The sequence below is a fragment of the Neolamprologus brichardi genome, chromosome 4, assembly GCF_056152115.1.
Source record: "Neolamprologus brichardi isolate AB-2024 chromosome 4, ASM5615211v1, whole genome shotgun sequence".
In the NCBI taxonomy this organism is placed as follows: domain Eukaryota; kingdom Metazoa; phylum Chordata; class Actinopteri; order Cichliformes; family Cichlidae; genus Neolamprologus; species Neolamprologus brichardi.
In genome coordinates, this window is record NC_142107.1 from 21427724 (window position 1) to 21451793 (window position 24070).

At 40.5% G+C, this 24070-nt stretch overlaps 2 protein-coding genes across 2 annotated transcripts; one reads left to right on the forward strand and one right to left on the reverse strand.

Moving 5' to 3' along the window:
- The first annotated feature begins 6758 nt into the window (after window positions 1–6758).
- On the forward strand, window positions 6759–9226 carry LOC148103018 (uncharacterized). Its single transcript, XM_087840368.1, has one exon. It carries the CDS (start codon window positions 6943–6945, stop codon window positions 8968–8970), a length of 2028 nt encoding a protein of 675 aa, XP_087696494.1. The 5' UTR covers window positions 6759–6942; the 3' UTR covers window positions 8971–9226.
- Window positions 9227–17327: 8101 nt separating this feature from the next.
- Window positions 17328–23635, reverse strand: ifi35 (interferon-induced protein 35). Its single transcript, XM_087840369.1, has 10 exons — window positions 23521–23635; window positions 23165–23191; window positions 22911–22985; window positions 21588–21746; window positions 20326–20442; window positions 20096–20240; window positions 18749–18858; window positions 18481–18664; window positions 18194–18300; window positions 17328–18076 (listed from the first exon to the last, which is right to left on the reverse strand). The coding sequence occupies exons 2-10, from the start codon at window positions 23177–23179 to the stop codon at window positions 17864–17866; spliced, it is 1125 nt and encodes a 374-aa protein (XP_087696495.1). The 5' UTR covers window positions 23180–23191; window positions 23521–23635; the 3' UTR covers window positions 17328–17863.
- Between the last annotated feature and the right edge of the window lie 435 nt (window positions 23636–24070).

Below are 24070 nucleotides of genomic sequence, written 5' to 3' on the forward strand. Positions count from 1 at the left end.
TTTAATCAGTGTTTTGGTGATGAATTTATGATTTAAGCCTTGTTGTGTGACTGAAGGAACCATTAGAAGATGGGTACACTGTGGTGAGTAGCAATACTCAGGCTGTGGCGATCAAACAGAGGCTGTATCCCAATTCAGGGTCTGCAGCCTTAAAGTCCGCAGCCTCAACGATCCTCAAGGGCCGCGTACTTAAAGACCGCTAAGGCCGGAAGTGCGAGGCTTGTGAACTGAGACGGTCTAGCCTCCGTTGCGCTGCCCAGGTTGCCTAGCAACCATGATACTAACAGCTGGAAACGTTTCATACAGCTTTGTTTGACAGAAATGAAGGAGAAAATCTTTTGTTCATTTGTTTGTTTGTTTCTACATGAGCTTTGATCATTCTCAGTAAGATTAAGCTCAGCTATTGAACGGCGTATATTTTAAAGTAAAGGCTTTAAAACCAAGTTAGTACAAACGTCACTAATGTCACATAACTTTGCCGACATGTGGCCAACAGTTATGTTTTAATGTTCTTCGTTATTAAACATTTGCACATAAATAAGTGACATAATATTCAGTACTTACTTAAAGTTTACTCTTTGGGTGCCCCTCATCCATCGTTTTTTTTCGGCAAAATTATCTACACCCACCGCCGCGCCATGCATTCTGGGATATGTTGGGCCACCAAGTCTACACCGCCTGTCACTATCGCTACCATTGACTGTAGAAAACATGGTCCTCATCAAAAAACACTAAGGCTCTCAAGACTGTTAACATCTATAACCGATTGAAACTGCTAACTTGATTTTGGCTCTTGCAAACTTTTGTTTATTTATGTTCCCCTTAATTTATTTTATTTTTTGTACTCACTTTTGTCTCACTGTCCTTGTCACTCTCTCTGTTCCTCATTGTACTACCACAATGTCATCTTTTATGTGATCCCTGTTTTACTCGACTGTATGTCTAAAATGTGATTAAAAAACAAAACAAAACAAACTGTAGAAAACATGGACGACGCGACCCCGCCTCCTACCATTGTGCAAAATCCATCCATTCGCTTCCGCTTATCCTTTTCAGGGTCGCGGGGGGCGCTGGAGCCTATCCCAGTTGTCATAGGGCGAGAGGCGGGGTACACCCTGGACAGGTCGCCAGTCTGTCGCAGGGCCAACACACAGAGACAGACAACTATTCGCACTCACATTCATTCGCACATTCACACCTAGTGACAATTTAGATTATCCAATTAACCTATCCCCACAAGCTGCATGTCTTTGGACGGTGGGAGGAAGCCGGAGTGCCCGGAGGGAACCCACGCAAACACGGGGAGAACATGCAAACTCCACACAGAAAGACCCCGGCCTGATGTTGGAATTGAACTCAGGACCTTCTTGCTGTGCGGCAAAAATGAAGCCAAAATATCCCGCTTGTGGAGGCTGCCATCTTGCAAATTTGGAGCCAGAGTCTGCGCAGTAGTGACTTGAGGTGGAGCGACTGTGTAACGCTCCCGCCCACACACCCGCTGGACGTGACCGCAAACACGCCCCCCTACACTTTTTACGTAGCCCGGCTGCTCGAGTTTTTTTTGCTGGTCTGACGACTCGTTTAATTAAGGTAAATACAACCATGTCACTGTTATAAAAAAGACACACAGCTTATCATCTTATAGTTCTAAAATCACTCTGTTGTTAATTCGTTAGTTAGATTAGCCGCTAGCATATGCACTGTGTTGGAGCCTTGTTGCTAGCTAGTTAGCGATGCTACACACCTGCTACTCTTAATAGTCTTCAACACTTATGTTTTTTTTATCCATTTTTAGACAGCGATGAGATCAGCTGCCCACCCTACAGAGGCCCAGAGTTACTGTTAATATCAAAAATATAATGCTGTCCTTTGAGATTTTAACATAAGACTGTGAGTGTAATGGATCTAAAACTGTTTAAATCTTCAGAGCCCTCTACAGCCTGGTAACATGGAGACTTTAAAAACATCAGCAAAACGTTTCAGTAGTGTAGTCTAATTTGTTCTTTTCATTTAATAATAGAGTCCATATTATATCAACAGCTACATTCACCCTGGAGAGAAACTAGTGAGGGAGACCATCAGGACCAAGCTGGGTTTCCTGGGTCCAGAGGTTTGGAGAAACTTCTTCCCTTTCTTTCATCACAGCTGTCCTGTGCCATAAGTTCTGTTGACCCGCTGTAAGAGGCATCATTTAAGAAACACCAGGAAGACTGAAGCTCATCGCATTGATCAAGCAGGACTCATGATCTTCACCAGCAACTCCCTCACAGGGAAATCTTCAGCACTCCTCCGTAGGCCCGCCCCCGGAGATGGAGATGGAAACCCAGCATTTCATGAACACTGTGATGAGACCTTTGGTTTGTGTAATGTTATAAATACTCAGATACTCCCCAGAGGCTCCGGACTTTTACATAAAGATATTATATTCAGTCCTGTAGAAAGTTATATATTAAAAAATATATGATCCTCTCTGGTTACTCTGGTATGAATAACTCTGAATCACTTTATGGTAAATAACACACTATGTGTAAAAAAACTGAAAAAATTCCAGATGACAAGATTGTAGTTCAACATACAAGTGACGACCTTTGACCTTCATCAGGTTTTGTTTAATTGTGTTAGAGAAAATCTCATATGCTCTTCATGCAGCTGAGTACATCAAGTGTTTAAAACGGAAGCTGTGCAGGTCTGAGATCAGCAGCTCTCTGAAACACCAAACTGAGGTCCTGTTAATGCTGATATATAGTGACACAGTTACATGAGTGATTAATCCTATTGATTTTTTTAACTTTATCAATAAAACAGCTGCAGCTTTCACTGACAGCACATGTGGTACTTTAACCTTTGTACTGTTTTCATCAGTTCATTTTGCAGTTAACATATGAACATGTTGGATGATCTGTCTGCTGTCACTCGATGGGGCTGAGGTCTGAATCTGAGGGCAGCTCCTGTAATCACAAAGACAACAGAACCATCAAACTCAGGTATAAATTTTATCCCTCAATATTGAAATAAAGCTGATTTCTTTAGCAAATTCATTCACCTGCACAGCTAAACGAATCCTGACAGCCGAGTGCTCATTTTAGCTAGCTAGGTCTGAGGAGCTAGCTAGCTAAGGACGGTAGTTACGGATTAGCTTACAAACACGTTTAACTTACCGAAAAAGTGCAGCGGGGCCTCGGGTAGCCTCTGTCGGGTAGTCCAGTTTATTGAGGAACACCTCAGGCTGTCAGGTTAAAACACTCGGTCGTGTTTTCGTAGCGTAAACGCTAGGCGTCCTCTCAGAGCCTACGCTCTATTTGCTATTCGCGAGCAGAGATACGCAAGTTTCTCCGTGACTGCAGCTGTCAGTCAAAGCTCTTATGATGACGTTTCACCCCAATTTAACATCACCGCGGTAGGAATTAGAATCAAACTTATGGGAAAGGAGACCCCTTGAACATCAATCAGCGTGATGAGAACTATTGAAAACAAAAGAAAGAATCTTTGGAAAAAAATGATCTAAGGAGAATTAATTTATTTTAGTCTGACCCCAGTCCCATCCGCTAACATGGAGGAGGCGGGGTTTATGACCTATACTGCAGCCAGACACCAGGGGGCGATAGAGACGTTTTGGCTTCATTTTTGGGGAGCTGTCGCGTCGTCCATGTTTTCTACAGTCATTGGTAGCGACAGACAGTATTAAATTAAACTCAGTAAGAAATTGTCTGGAAATTGCCTCCCCCTGCAGGCCATAACAAAAACTGCACTATCATGGGACCACCTTCTTGCTCCTTTCTTAACCTCAGGCTATCCATGTTTGCACATGGAAGTGTAGGATATCCCAGAACACAGCTGTACCTACAAATATTAATGAGTTCAGATGGATTAATAATTTTCTTTGACCAAAGGTCTCCTGCCTATATGATAAACTGGTAATGGTCAATCTCCAAAAGTTAATTCTGTTCATCTGGACGTAGCGTTTTCAGTGCGAGAAACGTTTCGTCACTCATCCGTCTCAGCTGACTGCAGGTTTCCCCAAAAGATGGTAATGGTCAGGTTTTGCTTTCCCCTCCAGCACTCAGGAGAAGATACAGGAGTGTAACAGTATGATAATTTGGCTCAGTGATAAAACACCCAGGACTTAATTACCTGCAGCGCAAACACAGCACAGGTTGAGAATAAATGAACGATGTGACATATTTTTAGTGCCTACCAAACAAACCTGAGCGCTGCATTGCGATGAGGTGTGCAAGCCAGCAGGTGCAGGTGGAGTGGCTAATTTCGGAACGGTGATGGAGCTTCTCCTTCGCACTTCACACAGACACATTTACTCTGCTGGAGAATATTCAGGCAGAGCAGGATGTGCTGCCACTTTTTAAAACATAATTTGCTCGACGAGAGTTCTGCTGAGATAACACGCAGCTCATTTAAACACACCTGAATTATCCTGATGTTTCAGCCCTCTGCTGGGGTCCAATTAAAGGTAATAAATTAGAAAACGTTCTCTTCAATGTCCGCTGTTCTCACCTTATGGCTATTAAACATCACAAATAGTTGAATTATATTTGTTTCCTAAATGCCTACTCACTTTCTACAGAATTTATTATTTAGTATTATACACTGTGAGACCTGGATTTGATAAATATGGGAAGGACACCAGGTTTTATGAATGTAGTGTACCAAATGCCTACTACCTGAAATCTAAATCTTTGGCTGTGTCTGTCCATCCAGTGTTCTCCTTGCTTCAGTCAGAAGTTAGAGCACACATCACCGTCTTCTGCTGTCCAAATTTGTTTGGTTGTGTGCCGGTTTTTCACAGAGGGGCCAGCGTCAGTGCATCACTACATGCTGCATTTCGGTTTGCTGGCTAGTAGCAGCAGCAGCTACGCTCAGATGATCAAGCTACCGTAAATTTCTGACACTGTCACAGTTTTATTCCACACCACGCACTGTGATGCAGGACCAGGACTGAATTATAGGAACCGAGGTGAGATGACAAAGCTTTGAGAGCAGCTCCATGAAAATATAAATATATCAGTGTTATCCTTCAGCCTCTTAGTAGCTGCACATATAGAATAAATTCCAAAATCCTGCATCACCTCAGTCTCAAGTGACAAGACTTGGCATCAGACTTCGAGGTCAAGGTCACGAAGATGCAAACTTTTTTGAGACTTGTACTAGATGTATCTATGGTATCAATTTGAAAATACAACATTGCTTCGTTTTCAAGTTATTGTATTTGTAAACCTGGGCGTCCATGGCACGCAGGCAGGTGGCAAGGTCAAGGTGGGATCCTTGGAAGCAGGAAACAAACAAAAGATAACTGACTGAAGATGAGCTCGAGCATGATCACAGACAGTGAAGCACAGAAGACAGAAGCACATGAAGGGATATAAATCTGTCTAATTAAGAAGCAGAAACCACTGTGAGTCTATTTCAACCTCGTTAGTTTAATATTAAAGCGACAGCAGGTGCAAAATTACAAAACTCTGAAGCAGGGAATGGCTTGGCAGACCGTTGTTCTCTCCTGATCCTTCCTGACGGATTTTTGTCTACCTCTGATTTTCTTTGTGTCCATCCCACCAACTCCGGTGGTCTCGGGCAAATGCCAGTTCAATAAAGTGAGAAATTTCCGAGAGGAATTCTTCTGCGTCTCTTTCCGTTATACGTGTGATGTCTTATCCTTCATATTTTGTTCTGACATGTGTTTGTAAGCCACCATGGCATTTTCTGGCCACACACTGAGTTTGTTTCCTCAATTTGGCTCTTATCAAATTTACAAGGGGATAAAACTAAACTGAGACTAAAGTTACACTGAAATAACAATGCTTCTCTTTACTCTGTGTTGCCTCTGAAGTATAAAACCCAGTGGGAAACATAATCAGGTTTGTCTGCAACAATCCAGCATCACTCAGCGTGAAACTAAAGGCGACTGTCTTAAAAACAAGAACCAGATTTTTTTTGCTTTCCAGGAGTTCTGTTATCCTCGTTTATTGTGGATGCAAAGACCTGATTCGGCCGTTTCTAAGACAACACATTTATGGTTATTCCTGACATACAAAGTGTGCAACAGACACATTACATAGTTATCTATGATGTGCATTAATGAGGAAAAGCACAGAATTTCTTCTGAATTTCCACTTTCATTGATTTCCACCTGTGATATTTCATTTCCCAACATTTTCACATGGAACAGTTTAACAAACCCATAATACGATCATATAAACTGCAATATTGAATAAAACAAGGAGTCAAACAGAAAAACAAACAAACCAAAAATGGTTTTAAATCCTGATTTGTATCAGCTACCCGTTAACCTATATTAGTTCCTTTCAGATTAATCAAAGTTTCCTTTAGTTGTTGTTCTAACTCTCTTATCAATACAATCGATAGAACTCCACTCAGTTCTATTGATTTAATTTAACCTGATTCAGTCCACCCAATGCTTTCACTCACTGTATGCGCAAACTGTCTAGTTATGATACCCAGTAACACTTCAACGAGTTACCAATACAACTCGGACACAATGAATTTGTCTTGAAAGGTGCTATATAAATAAAACTGTACTTTTATTTACTTTCTTTACTCACTTTTTATGTTATTGCAATAACACTTTTTACACTTTTTTAACACAAAAGAATTATCCTCATTCAAAAGTCATGTAAGAACCTCATTGGCTTACGGAATGTTGTTGTTATTTAAAAAATTCATACAAAAACATGACCTCATTCAAAAATGTCATGTGACAACCTCATTGGCTTATGGAATTCTGATGTCACAGGCTTCTAAAGCTTTGATCCTTTGAAGCTTTGATCCTCATGAATCCTTAAGTAGGGGTGAGGATGAACAACTTTTAGTCCGTTATTTGCAGCACTTGTGTTAGCAGCATTCAAACGTTCACCAGTAAAGCATTTCCAAACATTTGGATCCTTTTCGTACTCACGGTATACAGACTCCAACATGTCTCAGAAAGAGCAAGAAAGACAAGAAGCTGACCCCAGCTCTATTCCATGGTATGAGTCCCTAGACCCTTATATCAGCTCTCTTCCTTGGGATGAACAGGTAGAATTAGAGGAAAAGCGATTGGAAGAAATGGAGAATGAAAATCTCATGAACAGAGAAAAGATTAAGATCCTGACAGAAGAAAATGAGAGAAAGAGCGCTGAATTAGTAAAATTATCCTACCAGCTTCAGGAAAGGGAAGGTATTATTGAGGAGAAACAATGTGCTCTCCAAGATAAGAAGAATCACGAGCTCCAAGAAAAGCTTGATGAAGCTCTGGAAAAAATTAAAGATCTGCTCCAAAATGAGAAAAAAGAGAGCATTAAAGGGGATAAAATGCTCAAGAAAAATCAGGAGCTCCAAGAAAAGCTTGATGGAGCGCTGGAAAAAATTAAAGATCTGCTCCAAAAGGAGAAAAAAGAGAGCATAAAACAGGAAAACATAGTCAAGAAGAATCAGGAGCTCCAAGAGAAGCTTGACGATGCTCTCGAAAAACTGAAAGAAACCCACCAAGAAGAGAAGCAACAGTCCACACAGCAGAGAGACATGCAGAGCAAACTCCAAGCCATGGAGGAAAAATACAAAGCACTGCAGGTGAAACATGATAAAACTCTGCACAAAAGTCAACAGTTGCTTCAAGACAAGAAGCAAATGGAAATTAAACAGAAAGAAATGGACTCCAAGCTTGACGAGATGGAGGAAAAACACAGATTGCTCCAAATCAGGCTTGATAAAAAAGTGCACAGAAATAAAGAAATCATTCAAGAGAGAGAGCAACAAGAAATGCTCGAGAAAGAAAAAGAATCCAAGCTTGAAGTCTTGGAGGAAAAACTGAAAATGATGCAAATAACTCTTGAGGAAACACTGCTCAAAAATAAAGAGATGCTTCACGAGAAAGACCAAAAGAAAATACATCAGGAAGAAATGGATTGCAAGCTGAGGAACATCGAGAAACAAAATGAAGGCTTGCAAGTAATGCTTGATGAAGCTCTGGAGAGAAATAAAAAGTTTCTTCACAAGAAAGACCAACAGAAAATACAACAGGAAGAAATGGATTGCAAGCTGAGGAACATCGAGAAACAAAATGAAGGCTTGCAAGTAATACTCGATGAAGCTCTGGAGAGAAATAAGGAGATCCACCAAGACAAGAAACAAGAGCCCATAGAGCAGAGAGACCTGCAGAGCAAACTCCAAGCCATGGAGGAAAAATACAAAGCTCTGCAGGTGAAGCATGAAAAAACTCTGCACAAAAGTCAACAGTTGCTTCAAGACAAGAAGAAAATGGAAATGAAACAGAAGGAAATGGACTCCAAGCTTGACGAGATGGAGGAAAAACACAGATCGCTCCAAATCAGGCTTGATAAAAAAGCGCACGGAAATAAAGAGCTGCTTCAAGAAAAAGACCAACAGAAAATACAACAGGAAGAAGAAAAACTTCATCTCCAGAGGAAAAATCAAGCACTCCAAGAATTGTACAACGAAACAAAGTACAAAACAACTGTACTGGAAGGAGAAAAGAAGAAACTGGAAAATCAATGCTCAGCGATGCAGAGTAGCATCAATGAGATGCTGAGAAAAACCACCGAACTTGAGGAACTTTCTAAGACCTTGAAGCACAAAAACACTGAAATTCAGGCGCAAAAGCAAGAACAACAGAAAACACACAAAGACCTGCAGGGTAGACTTCAAAAAATCCAGAAGAGAAACCAGCAGCTGGAAGACATGCACACAGATGTGCACAAGGCAAAGCGAATAGAGGAGGCAACAGTTAAAGAACTAAAAGACAAGCTTAAAGAAAAACAAGAACAACTAGAAGACATGGTGAAAAGATGCAACAAACTTGAGAAAGAAAACGCAGAAACAATGGATGAGCTGAAAACCCTCATCATTGAGAAAAAAGTGCTCGTGGAAGAGTATCTGAAAATGAAGAAAAAACGCTTCCACTGGTTCTGGAGGAGGGGCGCTGCTGCTTCTCACCTGATGTAACCTCGTCTTCCTCCACCTCTATTCCATCTTCATTTCCCCCCTTCCCCTTCCCCTCCCTCCTTTTTCCTTTTTCACCCCCCGACCAGTCCCGGCAGTTGACTGCCCCCTCCTGAGCCTGGTTCTGCCATAGGTTTCTCCTTTACGTTTCTTTCACTTTAAAAGGAGTTTTTCCTATCCACTGTCGCCTGGTGCTTGCTCAGAGGTGATTGTTGGGGTTTTCTCTCCTCTCTCTCTTTCCTTCTTTCTATCCCCCCTCCCCCCCCCCCCCCCCCCCCCCTTCTGCCTTTTCCTTTACCCAATAAACACAATTGCCCACATTTTACATGTGTTTGAAAAATGTCTTCATTCAACAATAATTCATCTTAGGTATAAAAACAAGAAATAGGTAATAGCTGCATGTGTGTTTGTGTGTATGCATAATATACATACTTGTTTCCCAGAAAGAATTCATACTAGATGGATAGAGACAGGTTTTAAAGACTAGAAATGAAAACATGTGAGTCCTGTCTTTAAATAAAAATATATAATTCCCTATATTCCTATCTATTCCAAACAACGGTAATAAGTAACAAAGTTTCAAATTTGTCTTTCACTTTGACTCTTAATTTCCTAACCATGAACAAGAGTTCAGAGGTCAAATGTGGCACGATACCTTAAATCTTTCTATGATACTTTCTGTATGTGGACCAGAGATGGGCAACACCGCATAGTCTGATTTCTTTTTTCAAGTAACGAGTAAAGTAAGGGATTACTATTGCAAAAAAGGTCATTAGATTACTGTTACTTTCCCGTGAGCAGGCTACATTACTGCGTTACTAATCCTCGTCATTTTCTTCATGACAGTGTCTCATGACAATGACGTACGAGCGTGCGACGTCCGTGGCAGCAACAGACGTGTGTAGATCAACAAAGGATAATATGGAGTGCAGGAGAGAGTACGACCATGCATTACTTTGAGTTTGATTCCCTAAAAAGTGACAAAAACATTGAAAACATACAGTAGTGAAGTTCTTAGCTCCCTGTTTTAGCTCTGCCGTCCGCTGCTGTAACCCTGCCTGAGAGGCACATCGTCACCAACTCATGATTTATCAGCACAGCTGGACTAACAATAACCTAAGCCCAGTCCCACCTGCAGGGCTGTAGCCTCCTCTCTCAGAGTCATGGTTTCAGCAGTGAGAGCATCAATGAGCCTCTGCTGCTCTTTCAGCTCCTCCTCCAGTTTTCTCCTCTCCTGTGCCTCCTTCTGAGCTTCATCTTCCCTCTAACACATTACAGGCAGACCGTGATTTAAACACATATAGCAGACTGCAAATATTTGCATCAAAGCAAACCTGCGCTAAAATTTAAAAACTGATTCTATTTATTTACAAATGTGAAGACCCCTGAAAAAGATAAGAACTGTGCTTCAGCATATTTACATGAGACTTTCAGCATTAGTGATGCTAAATCAGTAATAGTAACAAACATTTTACAGATCAAGCATTTCTGAAATGTGCTTTTGCTGCTATCTAAAGATTTCAAACCAACATTTAATAAGAAATGAGTGTATCCTATATCCTACAAGCTAAAAGATGCAGTGACAATGGTAACACAGTCTTATTTTTTGTTTATGTGAGTAAAGCCTGCATGGATTATCTTTAGTTTGAATAATAATTTCCAAAAGCTTGTGTGACAAAACCTTTTTTGATATCCGGCAGTACCTTTTTAAGGATGTGCACCAAACGTCCCAGTGTAGAGACCAAGGCCAAAGAAAATCCAGTGAGACTTTGTGTCCTGTGCTTTTTGGGACTCTGTGCAGATGTTGGTGCTGTAACAGGGCTCAGTGCAACCAAATCCAGCTCCACCTGACCCAACATGGCCTGCAGCAGGCCCAGACTGGACTGATCCCCGCTGAGACAGGCAACAGGGGAGCCGTCCAGCTCTGAACCCTGGGAAACACACTTCCTGGCTCTCTAATGCCAGATATATAATAAACGATTTCAAAGAAAGTTCATATCATCTGTGTGTTTTAAGCCGTTTCTTCTGCAAACCACTTTGCAACCAACCTTCTTTTTCAATTTGCCAATTACTTCTATGTGGACGCTGGGTTCGGAACTACAGTGCTGGGAATCCTTGATTTGAACATTTTAAGGTTCAGGTATTTAATATGTAACTGTAGTTAGATTTGTTCTCATGAATTGAAGAAACAACAGAAAACAAAAAAGTACAGCAAAAAATACTGACAACAAAACTTAACACTAATTTTGGCCATCATATAATCCACAAATGTGACTTTTTAAATCTTGTCGTTTTTACAGTTTGGGACCAGAAACCTTTGTCCGGGAGGAAGAAAACGATTCTCACTGTGTGAAGGATCATCAAGAAAAATTAAACCAGCTGACCGCTGTAACTGTCTGGTGTACAGAAAATTTCAGCTGTGGTTCTCCAATCAGCCTTTTAGACCACTTAACAATCTGAGAGAGTTTCTGCTCTTTTCAGATAACTATCCAAACCACAACACCAAGGAAAAGGACAAAACAGATTCATTAAAAGCACGGTGAAATAAAACCATCATGGTTTTATCAACGCGGAAACAAAAAAGCCTTCTTAAACACAGGAGCCGCTGGTGCCACTTTCTGCACACAGCTTCAGTGTTTGCTTTGAAATTCAGCAAAAGGGAGATATTTATAACACTGAACACTTTCCACATTTTGACTGCACACTCCTAAGTTAGAGGCAGGGTAACGATGCTGTAAAGCATGGCCCGCTTTACCTAAATAAATAAAGAAGGCCACAATTAGTAACTACGGTGGCCCTGAGAGGCCAAACGGACTGCAACTTCAGAAAACACTTGTAAAAAGAAAAACGCTGCAAAAAGAAAAACGCTGCAAAAGCACACACAACACAACGGAAATGTTTCTGGGGAGACAATAACCAGACGGACCAGTTGCACGAACCAAAACATGCTAACAAGTGCACTGGGACTGGGTGACACTTCAAAGAAGTGGAAGCGGAGTGGCCAAAGAGTAAACTTTCAAAAGTAAGTTCTGAATATTATGTCACTTATTTATGTGCAAATGTTTAATAATGAAGAACATTAAAACATTACTGTTGGCCACATGTCAGCAAAGTTATGTGACATTAACGATGTTTGTACTTTCAGCATTTACTTTGTTTTAAAGCCTTTACTTTAAAATATATGCCGTTCGATAGTCGACCTTAATCTTACAGAGAATCTGATGATTTTGTGGATAATTAAAGTCAGTCATATATCCACAAACACAACAAGCTGAAAGTCAGTGATGCTGCTCGGTTTGCAGTCCTGAAGAACATTAAAACATTAGTGATGTTTGTACTTACAGCGTTAACTTGGTTTTAAAGCATATATATATATATATATATATATATATATATATATCATAATAATAATAATAATCTGACAATAATATACTATTGGCCATATTATATTTACCACAGTGAGATGATTTTAGTCTCATGAACAACATTAGCTAATTGTTATTTACTAACTAATCTTAAATGACTGTTCAGTACAGAAATGAAGCCCAACAATCATGTCTTACAGTCCCGTGGCCTCAGCCTCAGATACTCAACTAATCAAAGTGATGTCATCACAAAACATTTTTCTCCTTCATTTCTGTCAAACAAAGCTGTATGTAACGTTTCTCGCGGTTAGTATCATGGTTGCTAGGCAACCTGAACAGCGCAACGAAGGGCTAGACCGTCCCATTTCACAAGCCTCTCACTTCCGCACTTCTCGTACTTATATTAGTGCCCGTACTTCAAGCGTGCAGACCCTGAATCGGGACACAGCCCCAGAATTGGGAAACAGTCCCTGAATTGGGATACAGCCATACATACATGTTTTGGTTTGTGCAACGGGTCCGTCCGGTTATTGTCTCCCCAGAAACATTTCCGTTGTCTTTTTTCCTATTTCCGTTGTGCTTTGTGTGCTTTTGCAGCACTTTTCTTTTTGCAGCATTTTTCTTTTTGCAGCATTTTTCTTTTTGCAAGTGTTTTACTTTTTGCAGCATTTTTCTTTTTGCAAGTGTTTTTCTTTTTGCAGCACTTTTCTTTTTGCAGCATTTTTCTTTTTGCAAGTGTTTTCTGAAGTTGCAGTCCGTTTGGCCTCTCAGGGCCACCGTAAGTAACCGACACATAGGCTGTATTCCAATTCAGGGTCTGCATCCTTAATGTACGCAGCCTCAACGATCCTCAAGGGCCGTGTACTCAAAGACCGTACTCAAAGACCGCTAAGGCCGGAAGTGCGAGGCTTGTGAAATGGGACGGTCTAGCCTCCGTTGCGCTGCCCAGGTTGCCTAGCAACCATGATACTAACAGCTGGAAACGTTTCATACAGCTTTGTTTGACAGAAGTAAAGGAGAAAATCTTTTGTTCGTTTGTTTGTTTCTACATGAGCTTTGATCATTCTCTGTAAGATTAAGGTCAGCTATTGAACGGCGTATATTTTAAAGTAAAGGCTTTAAAACCAAGTTAGTACAAACGTCACTAATGTCACATAACTTTGCCGACATGTGGCCAACAGTAATGTTTTCATGTTCTTCGTTATTAAACATTTGCACATAAATAAGTAACATAATATTCAGTACTTACTTTTAAAAGTTTACTCTTCGGGCGCCCCTCATTCGCCGTTTTTTTCCCGGCAAAATTATCCACACCCACCGCATTCTGGGATATGTTGGGCAATGAAGTCTACACCGCCACATCCTTAAAATTCAGGGAAATGAAGGACGCATTTGAGGGCCGCATTTAGAGCAGCCTTTGAATTGGGACAGCCTTTGTCGCGTCACTGTGACGTAATCGGCCTTAAAATGCGGCCTTTAAGGCTGCAGACCCTGAATTGGGACACAGCCATAGTGTTGTATTTGTCACTACCCAATGCGTACCGGAAACCCGATCGGTACCCCGCATGCGCAAATCTTACGTCACTTCCTCTCTTTGCCAACATTGCGACATTCAATATATTTGAATGATACGGTTAGCGCCCAGTTAGCTCCTAGCATTTCTCAACAGCTCTGCCTCCTTTTCGACTGCCCGGGACATTTAAACAATGGATAATCCGTATACAAACAAATTCATGCTTTTCTCCTCAACAGAGAGTGTTCCCCGATTGAACAACAGCGCCGTAAAATAAGAAGAATGGCGCCTTATTACAGACTTAATAATATTGATTTAGCAATGTGTCACGTGAAGATTCATCAGCCAGATTAAGTGTTTACTGACAATTGACAGTGATAGTGGACATCATCATCACTATTCCAGTCAATCCTCTCCACACAAACAAGCATAAACACACTCGACTATCACTAAATCAAATTTAACACACGTTTGTAATGACGCCAATTCAGTTTACAATAGGGTTCATTCGCTCGGTCAGCAGGTGGCAGTATCCTCATACACTGGGGAGTAAACTGCCATTAAACTAACAGAAGAAGAAGAAAACATCTGCACATGCGCGGTACGGATCGGGTAGACCCGATTTTTTTTTTTCTTTTTCTTTTTTTTTTTTTTTAACAGTCACATTTTTTATTGCATCAGAGCAGTGACCGTTTACCAAAGTACACCAACCACCTGCTACTCCTCAACAATAGTTTTCCACATCTGTAGCCTCGGCAGCTAGCTGTAGCTTCGGGTAGCTAGGTTTTTTTTTTGGGTTTTTTTTGTTTTTTTGTTTTTTTCGAACTCGAAACTTTATTTAACAAACAATGACTATACAACATACGAACAGATGAAGTATACAAAACAACAGAACATGAACACAAAAAGCCAGGGGTAAAAGAAAAAGGTAACAATTATAAGAATACACGCAAAAATTCACATACATATATTGTTTTGAGAGCCTTTTTGTTGGTGGAGTCTGATATTGATTGAATGTACATTTCCACATCCTTAAAAAAATGACAGAAATATGGTGTTTTGTTAGTAAACTTACATTTATGGATAAAAAATTTAGCTAAAAGTATTAACAAATTTATCATAAAAAAACATTTATCATACTTCTTGGGGAACTTAAAGAAACAGAATAAAACATTTTCCCATCGTAAAGAAAACTCCCTTAAAATATGGACAATAACAAACCTGCTAAATTCCTTCCAGAATCTCTGTGTAAAAGAACAGTACCAAAAAAGATGTGTCACAGTTTCTGGATGATCCCCACAGAAAGTACAATTAGTATTTATGTCCCTTTTAAATTTTACCATGTAGTGACTGGCTGGATAACATTTATGTAGAATTTTAAATGAGACTTCTTTCACCTTATTTACAATCAAATATTTATGGGGGATCATCCAGACTGTCTTCCACTTGATATCTGGAACATATCGGTTCCAATAAGATATTATATATGGGAGAGAGACGATATCTTCTTGGAATAAACTACGTATTCTCTTTCTCTGTTATGAAGGATGCATTTGAGGGCCGCATTTCGAGCAGCCTTTGAATTGGGACAGCCTTCGTCGCGTCGCTGTGACGTAATCGGCCTTAAAATGCGGCCTTTAAGGCTGCAGACCCTGAATTGGGGATACAGCCAGAGATGCAATCCCTCACACTTACAGCACCATCAGCAGCCTTAACACGCAGTTGAATGTGTGCACCTGATAAAGTGGCTGGTGAATGTCTGTCATGTTATTGTGCAAAACCTTTGTGTTCTGTAAGACAAAAACAGAGAGTTGGAACAATTCTAACAGGCTTGAAAGTCAATGTTTGCTGTGACCGTCTTTATTCCTCAACACATCCTGAACTGTCGTAGGTGCGCTTTCTTGTGATTTCTTTAAGTAGTCTTCAGAATTAATTCTTAAGGCTTGTGGAAGGACATTCAGACCTCTGCAAGTCGTTCCATCCTGTCAAGATGATCTCATACTTCTTCAATACTGTTGAGGTCCAGACTCTGAGGAGGTCAAACCCTGATGCTTTCCAGATGGATCAAAACGTGGTACTTTTCTGTGTTTGTAATTCCATCAATTTTGACAAAATCTCCAAGACCACAGGCTGAAACCACGACAGAGGCTCCATTGTGTTTACAGATGGCTGTAGACGCTGTTGTACGTCTATTGTGCCTCGTTTGCAAATACTGACAAAGATTAAACCAAATATTTAAAATTTGGATTCTTCACTCCATCAGATCTTTTGCCACAGATTTTAAGTCCAGTTCTTGTGTAATTTGGAATATCTCTGACTTTTTGCCCACTTTCCTTAAGAAGAGCCTCTTCACAGCTGCTCATCTACAAGAGCGTTCGTGTCGAGGCTTCAGTGAGCAGTAGATGGACCGGCTGAAGGTCCCGATCTCTCAGGTCTTCTGCCTTTGCTGGATTGTCTTTTTCCCTTAAAACATGGCATCTGCTGTCAGGGTTTTGTTTTTTGTTTGTAATTATAAGGACAGACTGCATGCACACCATGTTTTCAGCTAAAAACTCTGGGAAATCCTTGTTGGTGCAAAATTACAATTACATTACTTGTCAGAGTTATCTTTGGCATCTTTTGTGGTTGATCTGAAAAAGTGGGAACAAATTACTGCTTATGTGACAGGCTGCTAGTAACAAAGGCTACGTTCACACTGCAGGTCTTAATGCTCAATTCCGATTTTCTTGTCTGCTCGTTCACACTACAAATAAAATGCGACAGCAAACGCGCTCAAGACACGCAAAAGAAGACGTCACACACAACGCGCTCTGTTTAGACCCAGAGCAAACAGTATTGTTTGACTGATGGTCCTTAATACAAAGACTTCGGACTTCACGTTTCCCAATTTTTGCTTTAAGTTATTTTGTTGTTTACATAATAATGTAAATAACCTAATAATGATCCTTATTCCTGTTTTAGTGAGGAGCGGTGCTTCAAAGGATAGTTGCAGATTTCTGTCAGAATTTCTGTCAAAATGTTCACGTTTCTCCAACGTTGTCTTCCCAGCAGTTTCACCTGATGGCCAGGAAGCGTTCGCGATGTCTTCTCCGGTGCTGATAATTGGCGTCTGTCTTGTGTCAGTGACGTAAAAGACGGATTTAATGCGACTTGACCGTTCACACAGCAGTCGCTTTCTAAAACATCGGATATGTATCGGATTCAGTACCACATACGAAAGTGACCCAGGTCGGATTTGAAAATATCAGATTTGTGCCGTTCACACTGTCATAGCATGATCGGATATGGGTCGCATAAGGTCAAAAAAATCAGATTTGATGCGCTTTCGCCTGCAGTGTGAACGTAGCCAAAGTGCCAAAAAGACACGGTGTGAAACTGGCTTTATAAGTTGCCTTTTTATCTTTGAATAATTTAATTGGTCAGGGTTATCTGTCCACTATCAAATACAAGCCTATCAAAAAGCACCAAATGTCCAAAGAGGATTTTCTCACAATTAACTTTTATTCTTTTATGAATACAATAAAATGGAGCCCACGACATTCAACAAGGCAATCTTGTTAAAAATAAGTAATTCAGTTGCTTTGCATACAGAAATCCAGACGCTTCTCCAGTAACTAAAGATGGACGCCGCCACCTTTTTCACAGAAAGAAAAAAATGAGATATGGCACAACTACTAAACTTCTTTTTTTCTATTTTAGCAGGAAAAAAACTTCATTTCATACAGTTTAATATTTTACATTGGGTAATTATGTAAATGCAATATAATCAAGTATTGCATGACTATGATACCACAGTATTTACCCAGGTTAAATACTTTATAGATACACTTTCACTTGAATCTCTACAATCATAGAAAAATTACCACCCACTTTTTCTGACGCCAAAAATCCCCTTTGAATAATAACTTTTATAAATTTATGCTGACTTCCCTCATGCAAGGGACAAAAACAACTTCCGGTCTTCATTTCTGGTAGATGATATTAACCCTGAACCTTTGTCGAAGCAGCAGTGGTGGATCTACTGTTCCTCATCCTCAGAGTCTGGTGTGACGCCTCCAAACACAGCTGAGGTGTGCTGACCCAGCGGGTTGTAGAGGAAAGCTTCGATTTCTCCCCCGCCGTTGGTGTTTTTCTGGAAGTGGATTTCTAGCAGGTCCTGCAGAGTTTCCCGCTCCATGATGTCGGGTATTCCTGTCAGCATTACCGCCCGAGGACACTGCGTCATCTTGGACTGATGGACGATCCACCACACACACACGCAAAACACACAAAACACTCAAATTTATTAAAATATATTTTATTAGAATAGAATAAGAGCAGATACAGATAATCTGATAAATGCTCTTACCTTCAGGTTTGAAATTTTCCCGTTGATGAAAGGCGTCACTCTCACTGTGTGCTTCTTCTTTTGGAGATTCAAGTCATGGAACTCATTTTGTACCACACGTTTGGCAACTAATACAAAAGAAACAGTCCATCAGCTGGTGGTCAACAACAACAATCCTGATTACTCTTTATATGCACAGCTCAGAACATCATAATCCACCAAACACAGAGTTATTCTTGTCTCGATGATGAAGTTTCATTTAAACAAACTGTGCCCTGTGACATGAGGGTAAAATATTCAATGCTCACTGTTGTTCTCCGCAAACGTGAGGACCACCGTCTCAGAGTCAGACAGGTATTCACATTCCGCCACCTCACCGCCTCCATTTTTAGATTTGGAGAAATGGATCTCCAGCTTGTCCAGCAGAGTGTCGGTCTCCATTCTGGGCAGGTTGGAGACTAAAATACGCTGAGAAGAAACCTCAGAGTCGATCTGCGGGAACAGACGGGACACGTGAGCAGATCAGCTAAACCTGGGCCGACGCTGTCTTCGATTCGCTGTGGTCGTTTGTTTTACCTCCACCAGCTTGGGCAGCATCAGATGAACCGGCCTGGCCTCCACTGTGATGCTGCACTCTCCTCCCAGATCCACCTGATGCTTCTTCAGTTCCAGAATCTTCCTTGCCACTGGAAAATGAAACAGAGAGATCTGGAATTTAAAATTTTAAATTTAATTTATATTTTTGAAAATAGCCGAAAGACATTATTTTCTGTTCCTGCAGCTGTCAGAAGTTTGGAATCTGCTCCAAATACATGCAGCCAAAATGATGAGAGCCTGAAGATTCATCTTTCAGATTATTTCTTTCATTTTGGAGCCCTAATAATCTAATAATAAAGAACTAATAATTTTATTTGGCTCCAGTTTAAAGCCAAATAAGATGCAAGAAGCATCTTCCTGCTTGCAGCTCAGTAGCTGTATGAAAGCTGGATGTGCAAAGCGACATTAGGCCCCCTAGTGGCTCAGTTTTGCCCTGCAGCTGAAGGTAGATACATTTCTGTTGAATGTGGCACGAAAACGTATGTCTTTTAAAGCGGCATTTACTTATTAGTCATCTGTCCATCTTCTTCCCCTTATCCATTCATCTATTTATTATTTACTTGTTTTTATTTTGTGAAATCAGAATTTATTTGACCTGACTTTGTCTTAAATAAGAAATTCCCTTTTTTGCAGAAAGATAAAACTAAATTCAATTCACAGTCTTCCAATTACATATTATGAATATTCTGATTGCTATCGTTAAGCCAAAACCTCTTCAGATATGTTATTTTGTTTCACTGCGCTAGTTAAGATCCAAAGAACAGCTTTACTTTGAATGTTTTAGGCCACAAACTTTGTTTTTATTTCCTATGATTGACCTAAAATTCTTAGTCATATGACTAATAAAATAAAATACGGTCCTTCTATTATATTTATACTACTACAATAATTTATGCCTATGTTTACCAAATAATGAGGTCAGTGTATGGACTGCTCTGAGCAATCGTTTTTTCTCTTCTTGGTTGTGTTTGATCCCAGAATGAGCAGATATTCCTAATACCTCAGATATGCAGCTCACAGGGTGAGTGCGATCCATCTACCTGCTGTTTAAGCCACCTACAGAAGGTTAAAGGGGGAGGAGCTAAAGCAGCTTGTTTAATTTAGAAGTCCTGCACCAATCCCCAAAGTAAGAAAAATATAGATTATTTTGAACAGCAAATCACGCAAAGCTCCTGCGGTACAGTGCATGAATAAAAATATGGAAATTAGCATTTTAATACTTTATGCACACGTTTTAATGTTTCTGTTAAAAATAAGATATAATCACCTGCTTCCTTTAACAAACGCAGATAAAACTAAACAACGCCAGTGCTGGCAAATACTCACCGACTTCCTCCTCGAAGGTAATCAGCGCCGTCCCGCCATCCATCGGGTAAACGATATGTGGCTTCATCTCAAACTCTTGCTTGTTGTTTGCATTTCCAGTCGCTCCCTTGAAGACCACGTCCCTCTCTGGTACAGAGGTGAACACCTGAAATCAGCAGATACAGGTTAACGGGGTGAGGTCACGGCGTGTCGGGCTGCAGAGGGGGGTGTGTCCCGTCAGGTTAACGTACGTCGGCCTGTTGCATCAGGTGCTTCTTGTTGGCCTCTTCACCCTTAATAGCAGCATTCGTTTCCTTGATCTCCGCCACCAGTTTGAGCTCCTCCTGCTTTAGCAGATCCAGCTTCGACTAGAAGACACAGAAATCAAAAAGCATTTGAAGTTTTGTGGGATTCTAATGTGCTGTTTTCTAGTGATTCAGTTAATTTACACTGTTAGGAAAGCAATTACAAGTATTTACATTCATTCAATATTAACAATAACATGTACTCAAAGGAGCTTGCAAAGAAAAGCGTCTGGACTTCTTTAAGTTACTTGAAGACGTTTCACCTCTCAACCGAGAAGCTTCTTCAGTTCTAAGGTCAAATGGTGGAGAGTCCCAGATATAAACCTTCTTTCACTCCTCTTTCAAACCATCTGTCCTCTAGAGGTCCAGAGGACAGATGGTTTGAAAGAGGAGTGAAAGAAGCCATCTATGTCCACTGTGAGTGACCATCTTTGAACAGAGGCGGTGGTTTACGACACCAACTCTCTGCCATCTATAATCCAGTTTTGAGATCCCTTCCCAGACGCCTTAACGCCCACTCACATCCTGGGCCATCTGACCTCAGGAATTCGCATGATAAGGTGGGGCCAGGTTTCACAATGAGCTCACCCGAAACTCTGGCTGATTGGGACCCACACCCAGTTTCACACCTTGGCTCAGGCGATTAGAGGATCATCAGGGGGTCCTTTTGTCCCTCTGTGGGGGGACACTCCCACTAGGTTTATATCTGGGACTCTCCACCATTTGACCTTAGAACTGAAGAAGCTTCTCGGTTGAGAGGTGAAACGTCTTTAAGTAACTTAAAGAAGTCCAGACGCTTTTCTTTGCAAGCTCCTTTGACTACGATGACCTGGATGACTGAGAACCTTCACAGAAATAACATGTACTATTTTGTTAATTGTTGTTTAATGCCATTGTGTTGCTTTTCCTATTGTTAATATATATTTTTATGAGTTATTGTCACTTAAAATTTTCCGTTTCATATTTAACTCCCACCTTGTTTTCAAAGGCGCTACCTTAAAATTCATGGAATAACTATCATCTGTCCTCCTTGTTTCCTTCCTGTTATTGAACATCTGCCATCTTACCAACATTTTTCCTTTGAGGGGAAGTGCAGTGAGAAAATTCCTTGCGTTTTACGCTATACTTATTTGCAGTGCTTTAAATGGTGGTGGAAAAGCTCAGAGTAACACTGAGAAATAAGCATGTTTATGTCACACATGCTTTACCTTTTCATTGGCTAGCTGGTCTCCGTAGGAGCGTTTGTCATCTTCCAGATCCTGGGTCAGTTTGTCAGTGCGGTGTTTGAACTGCTGCTTCAGATCTCGCCGGTCTTGTATAGTTTTAGTCAGCTCCTTTGTCTCCTCCATCAGCTGGTCATACTTTTTCTGTGGACACAGAGGGAGAGCTGAGTCCAGGCTGTTGTTATTATTGATGTCTAATCAGCACGACATGTAACATCTCTTTAAACACGAACTTTTGTGGTTGTATTTTGTGCAGAACAACAGAACAACTCTTCTCAGAGTTTAATAAATGTTAAAACAGTTATTTTAATAACACATAATCTCTTCTGCTCCTAATAAATACAGCATGCTTATGCTGTGTTTATGTATTTCAGCCTTTATTTAACCAAAACTGAATCTGTGTGTGAGCATTCAGCTAAGATAGACAGCAGCTCACTCTGCAGTGTTTACAGAACAACACACACCTTTAGTGGAAGTGTTTCTGATTTTAAAGCTGAACCTGTGGTCAAAGGCAGGACCTGGACAGAGACATGCAGTGGACCTCACACACCTGCACACTCACTTTTCTTTTCACCCGAGCGCCTGCTGGTTATTGTAAACATTTCTCCTGTTTTGTGTTAAAACACCAGAAACACAATTGCTGCTCATCTCATCGGGGACATTACTACACTGTAGTGCAACATACGTTAAAGTCTCCTTTACATTATGTCGACATTATTATACTCTTCCATTTTTGACCCATTAAGCCGTGAAGGTTTAATTAAATTGTATGACTTCGTGATAAAAGCGTGTTCCCTCCTCAGCGTGGATGAACGAGAACTTGGATTCAGAATGCTAACTTGCAGTTTTTTGAGAAGTTTGATATACGTTTGTGATCATATTATGCAAAATGTGCACTCCTGATCTTTGTCGTAACAGTAAATAATATTCCCAAAATGTCCAGGATGCAGATCAGGATTGACTCCAGAACTTTAACCACTTCTACGTTTGGCGACACCACCCCTGTGGTAAAATGTTCATGCAACCTCTTGGGTAATAGTGCTCCATACTAAACAGAATTAATCACACAGCCTCTTTAGTGGAGGTAGAAATCACGAGGTCGAGAACTGGACCCAACAGAGAGTTTTAGTAAGTCAACGTGCTTAAAGCAGAAGATAAAAACATGAAACTTGTGTACGTTTAGAATGCCTGTCTCAAAATAAAAAAGGGACATATTTAGAGACATATGAATAGTTTTGGAGCCCTGCGTGTAACTGGAGGTAAACTGTCTAAGTGTAATGAAGCCGCACTCTTAAATTCTCATTGCACCTTGTAGTTTTTGATTGCAGCCTTAATCCCCTCCAAGGTGTCCTCGGATTGTGGATCCGGAACCAGAGAGAAGTCCTGAAACACAACATGGAGACACGGAATGCCAGAGGGTAAGTAAACGCCTTACACGCAGGCTGTGTAACACAGTGGGTTAAATAGATATCTTTAACACACTTAATAAATGTACGCGTGTGGTTTAAAACGCTTTAATAATAACGACAACAACAACAGGAAGAAGCAAAACGAGCTCTCACCTCGTCTGACGACATAGTGAAAGTAACCTGGAAAAAAAAGTTTACAAAATATTACAGATGTGACACACTGTCACTCAGTTGAAGAGCCAAATGAGGTTTTTAACAGAGGATCGACACAGACTGAGAGTCAAACAGCTAAAACACAGCTCAAGTAAACTTCACAACAACAAAATGTACCGCAGGCCTGCTTTAAACCACACACAGATTACATCTCAGTAAGTTAAATTACTCTGAACCTGGAAATAAATCACCTAAATCAAGCCTCTGATGAAAACTCCCACATTAGATATGAATTTGCGTGTTTTTTTTATCAAGGTTTATTTCTTATTTTAAAAAAGCAGCCGCAGTGAACCTACCTCCTCCCGACGATCACGGCTCTGAACTCACACTCATTCTTTCAGTTTCTCTTTCCCCGCAGGAGGATCCCCTGCGTCTTTACGTATAATTAATGCCGCTTCCCACCAGCAGGGGGAGCTGCATCCAAAATAAACAAAATGCTGCATTTAATTCCTGTGGGAAATACGGAACCTTACATCACATAAGCTGCGAAGCACTTCATGAGAGGAAAAAATTGTTCTGTTTTTGGAACATCTTCAAGTTTCAGATTCATTTAACTTCTGATACAAATACATATATAAATTACGTCATATTTCCTTTTCTTTTATGTTTTAGCAGTGATGATCAGTCCGTATATGTATGCCAGCGTGTTTTTTTAAAATTAATTATTAAATTAATTTTTTTTTTTAAATTTTACAGACCAAAGACAAATATATTTTTAAATATAATAATGTGGATGGTATTTGTTAGGGGCAAATCTAGGAACTTGAGAACAGGTATTGCAGTGCAGACACATTATGTTAGGGTCAAAGAACACACCAGTCTGATCTGATGATTGCTGACAAATCC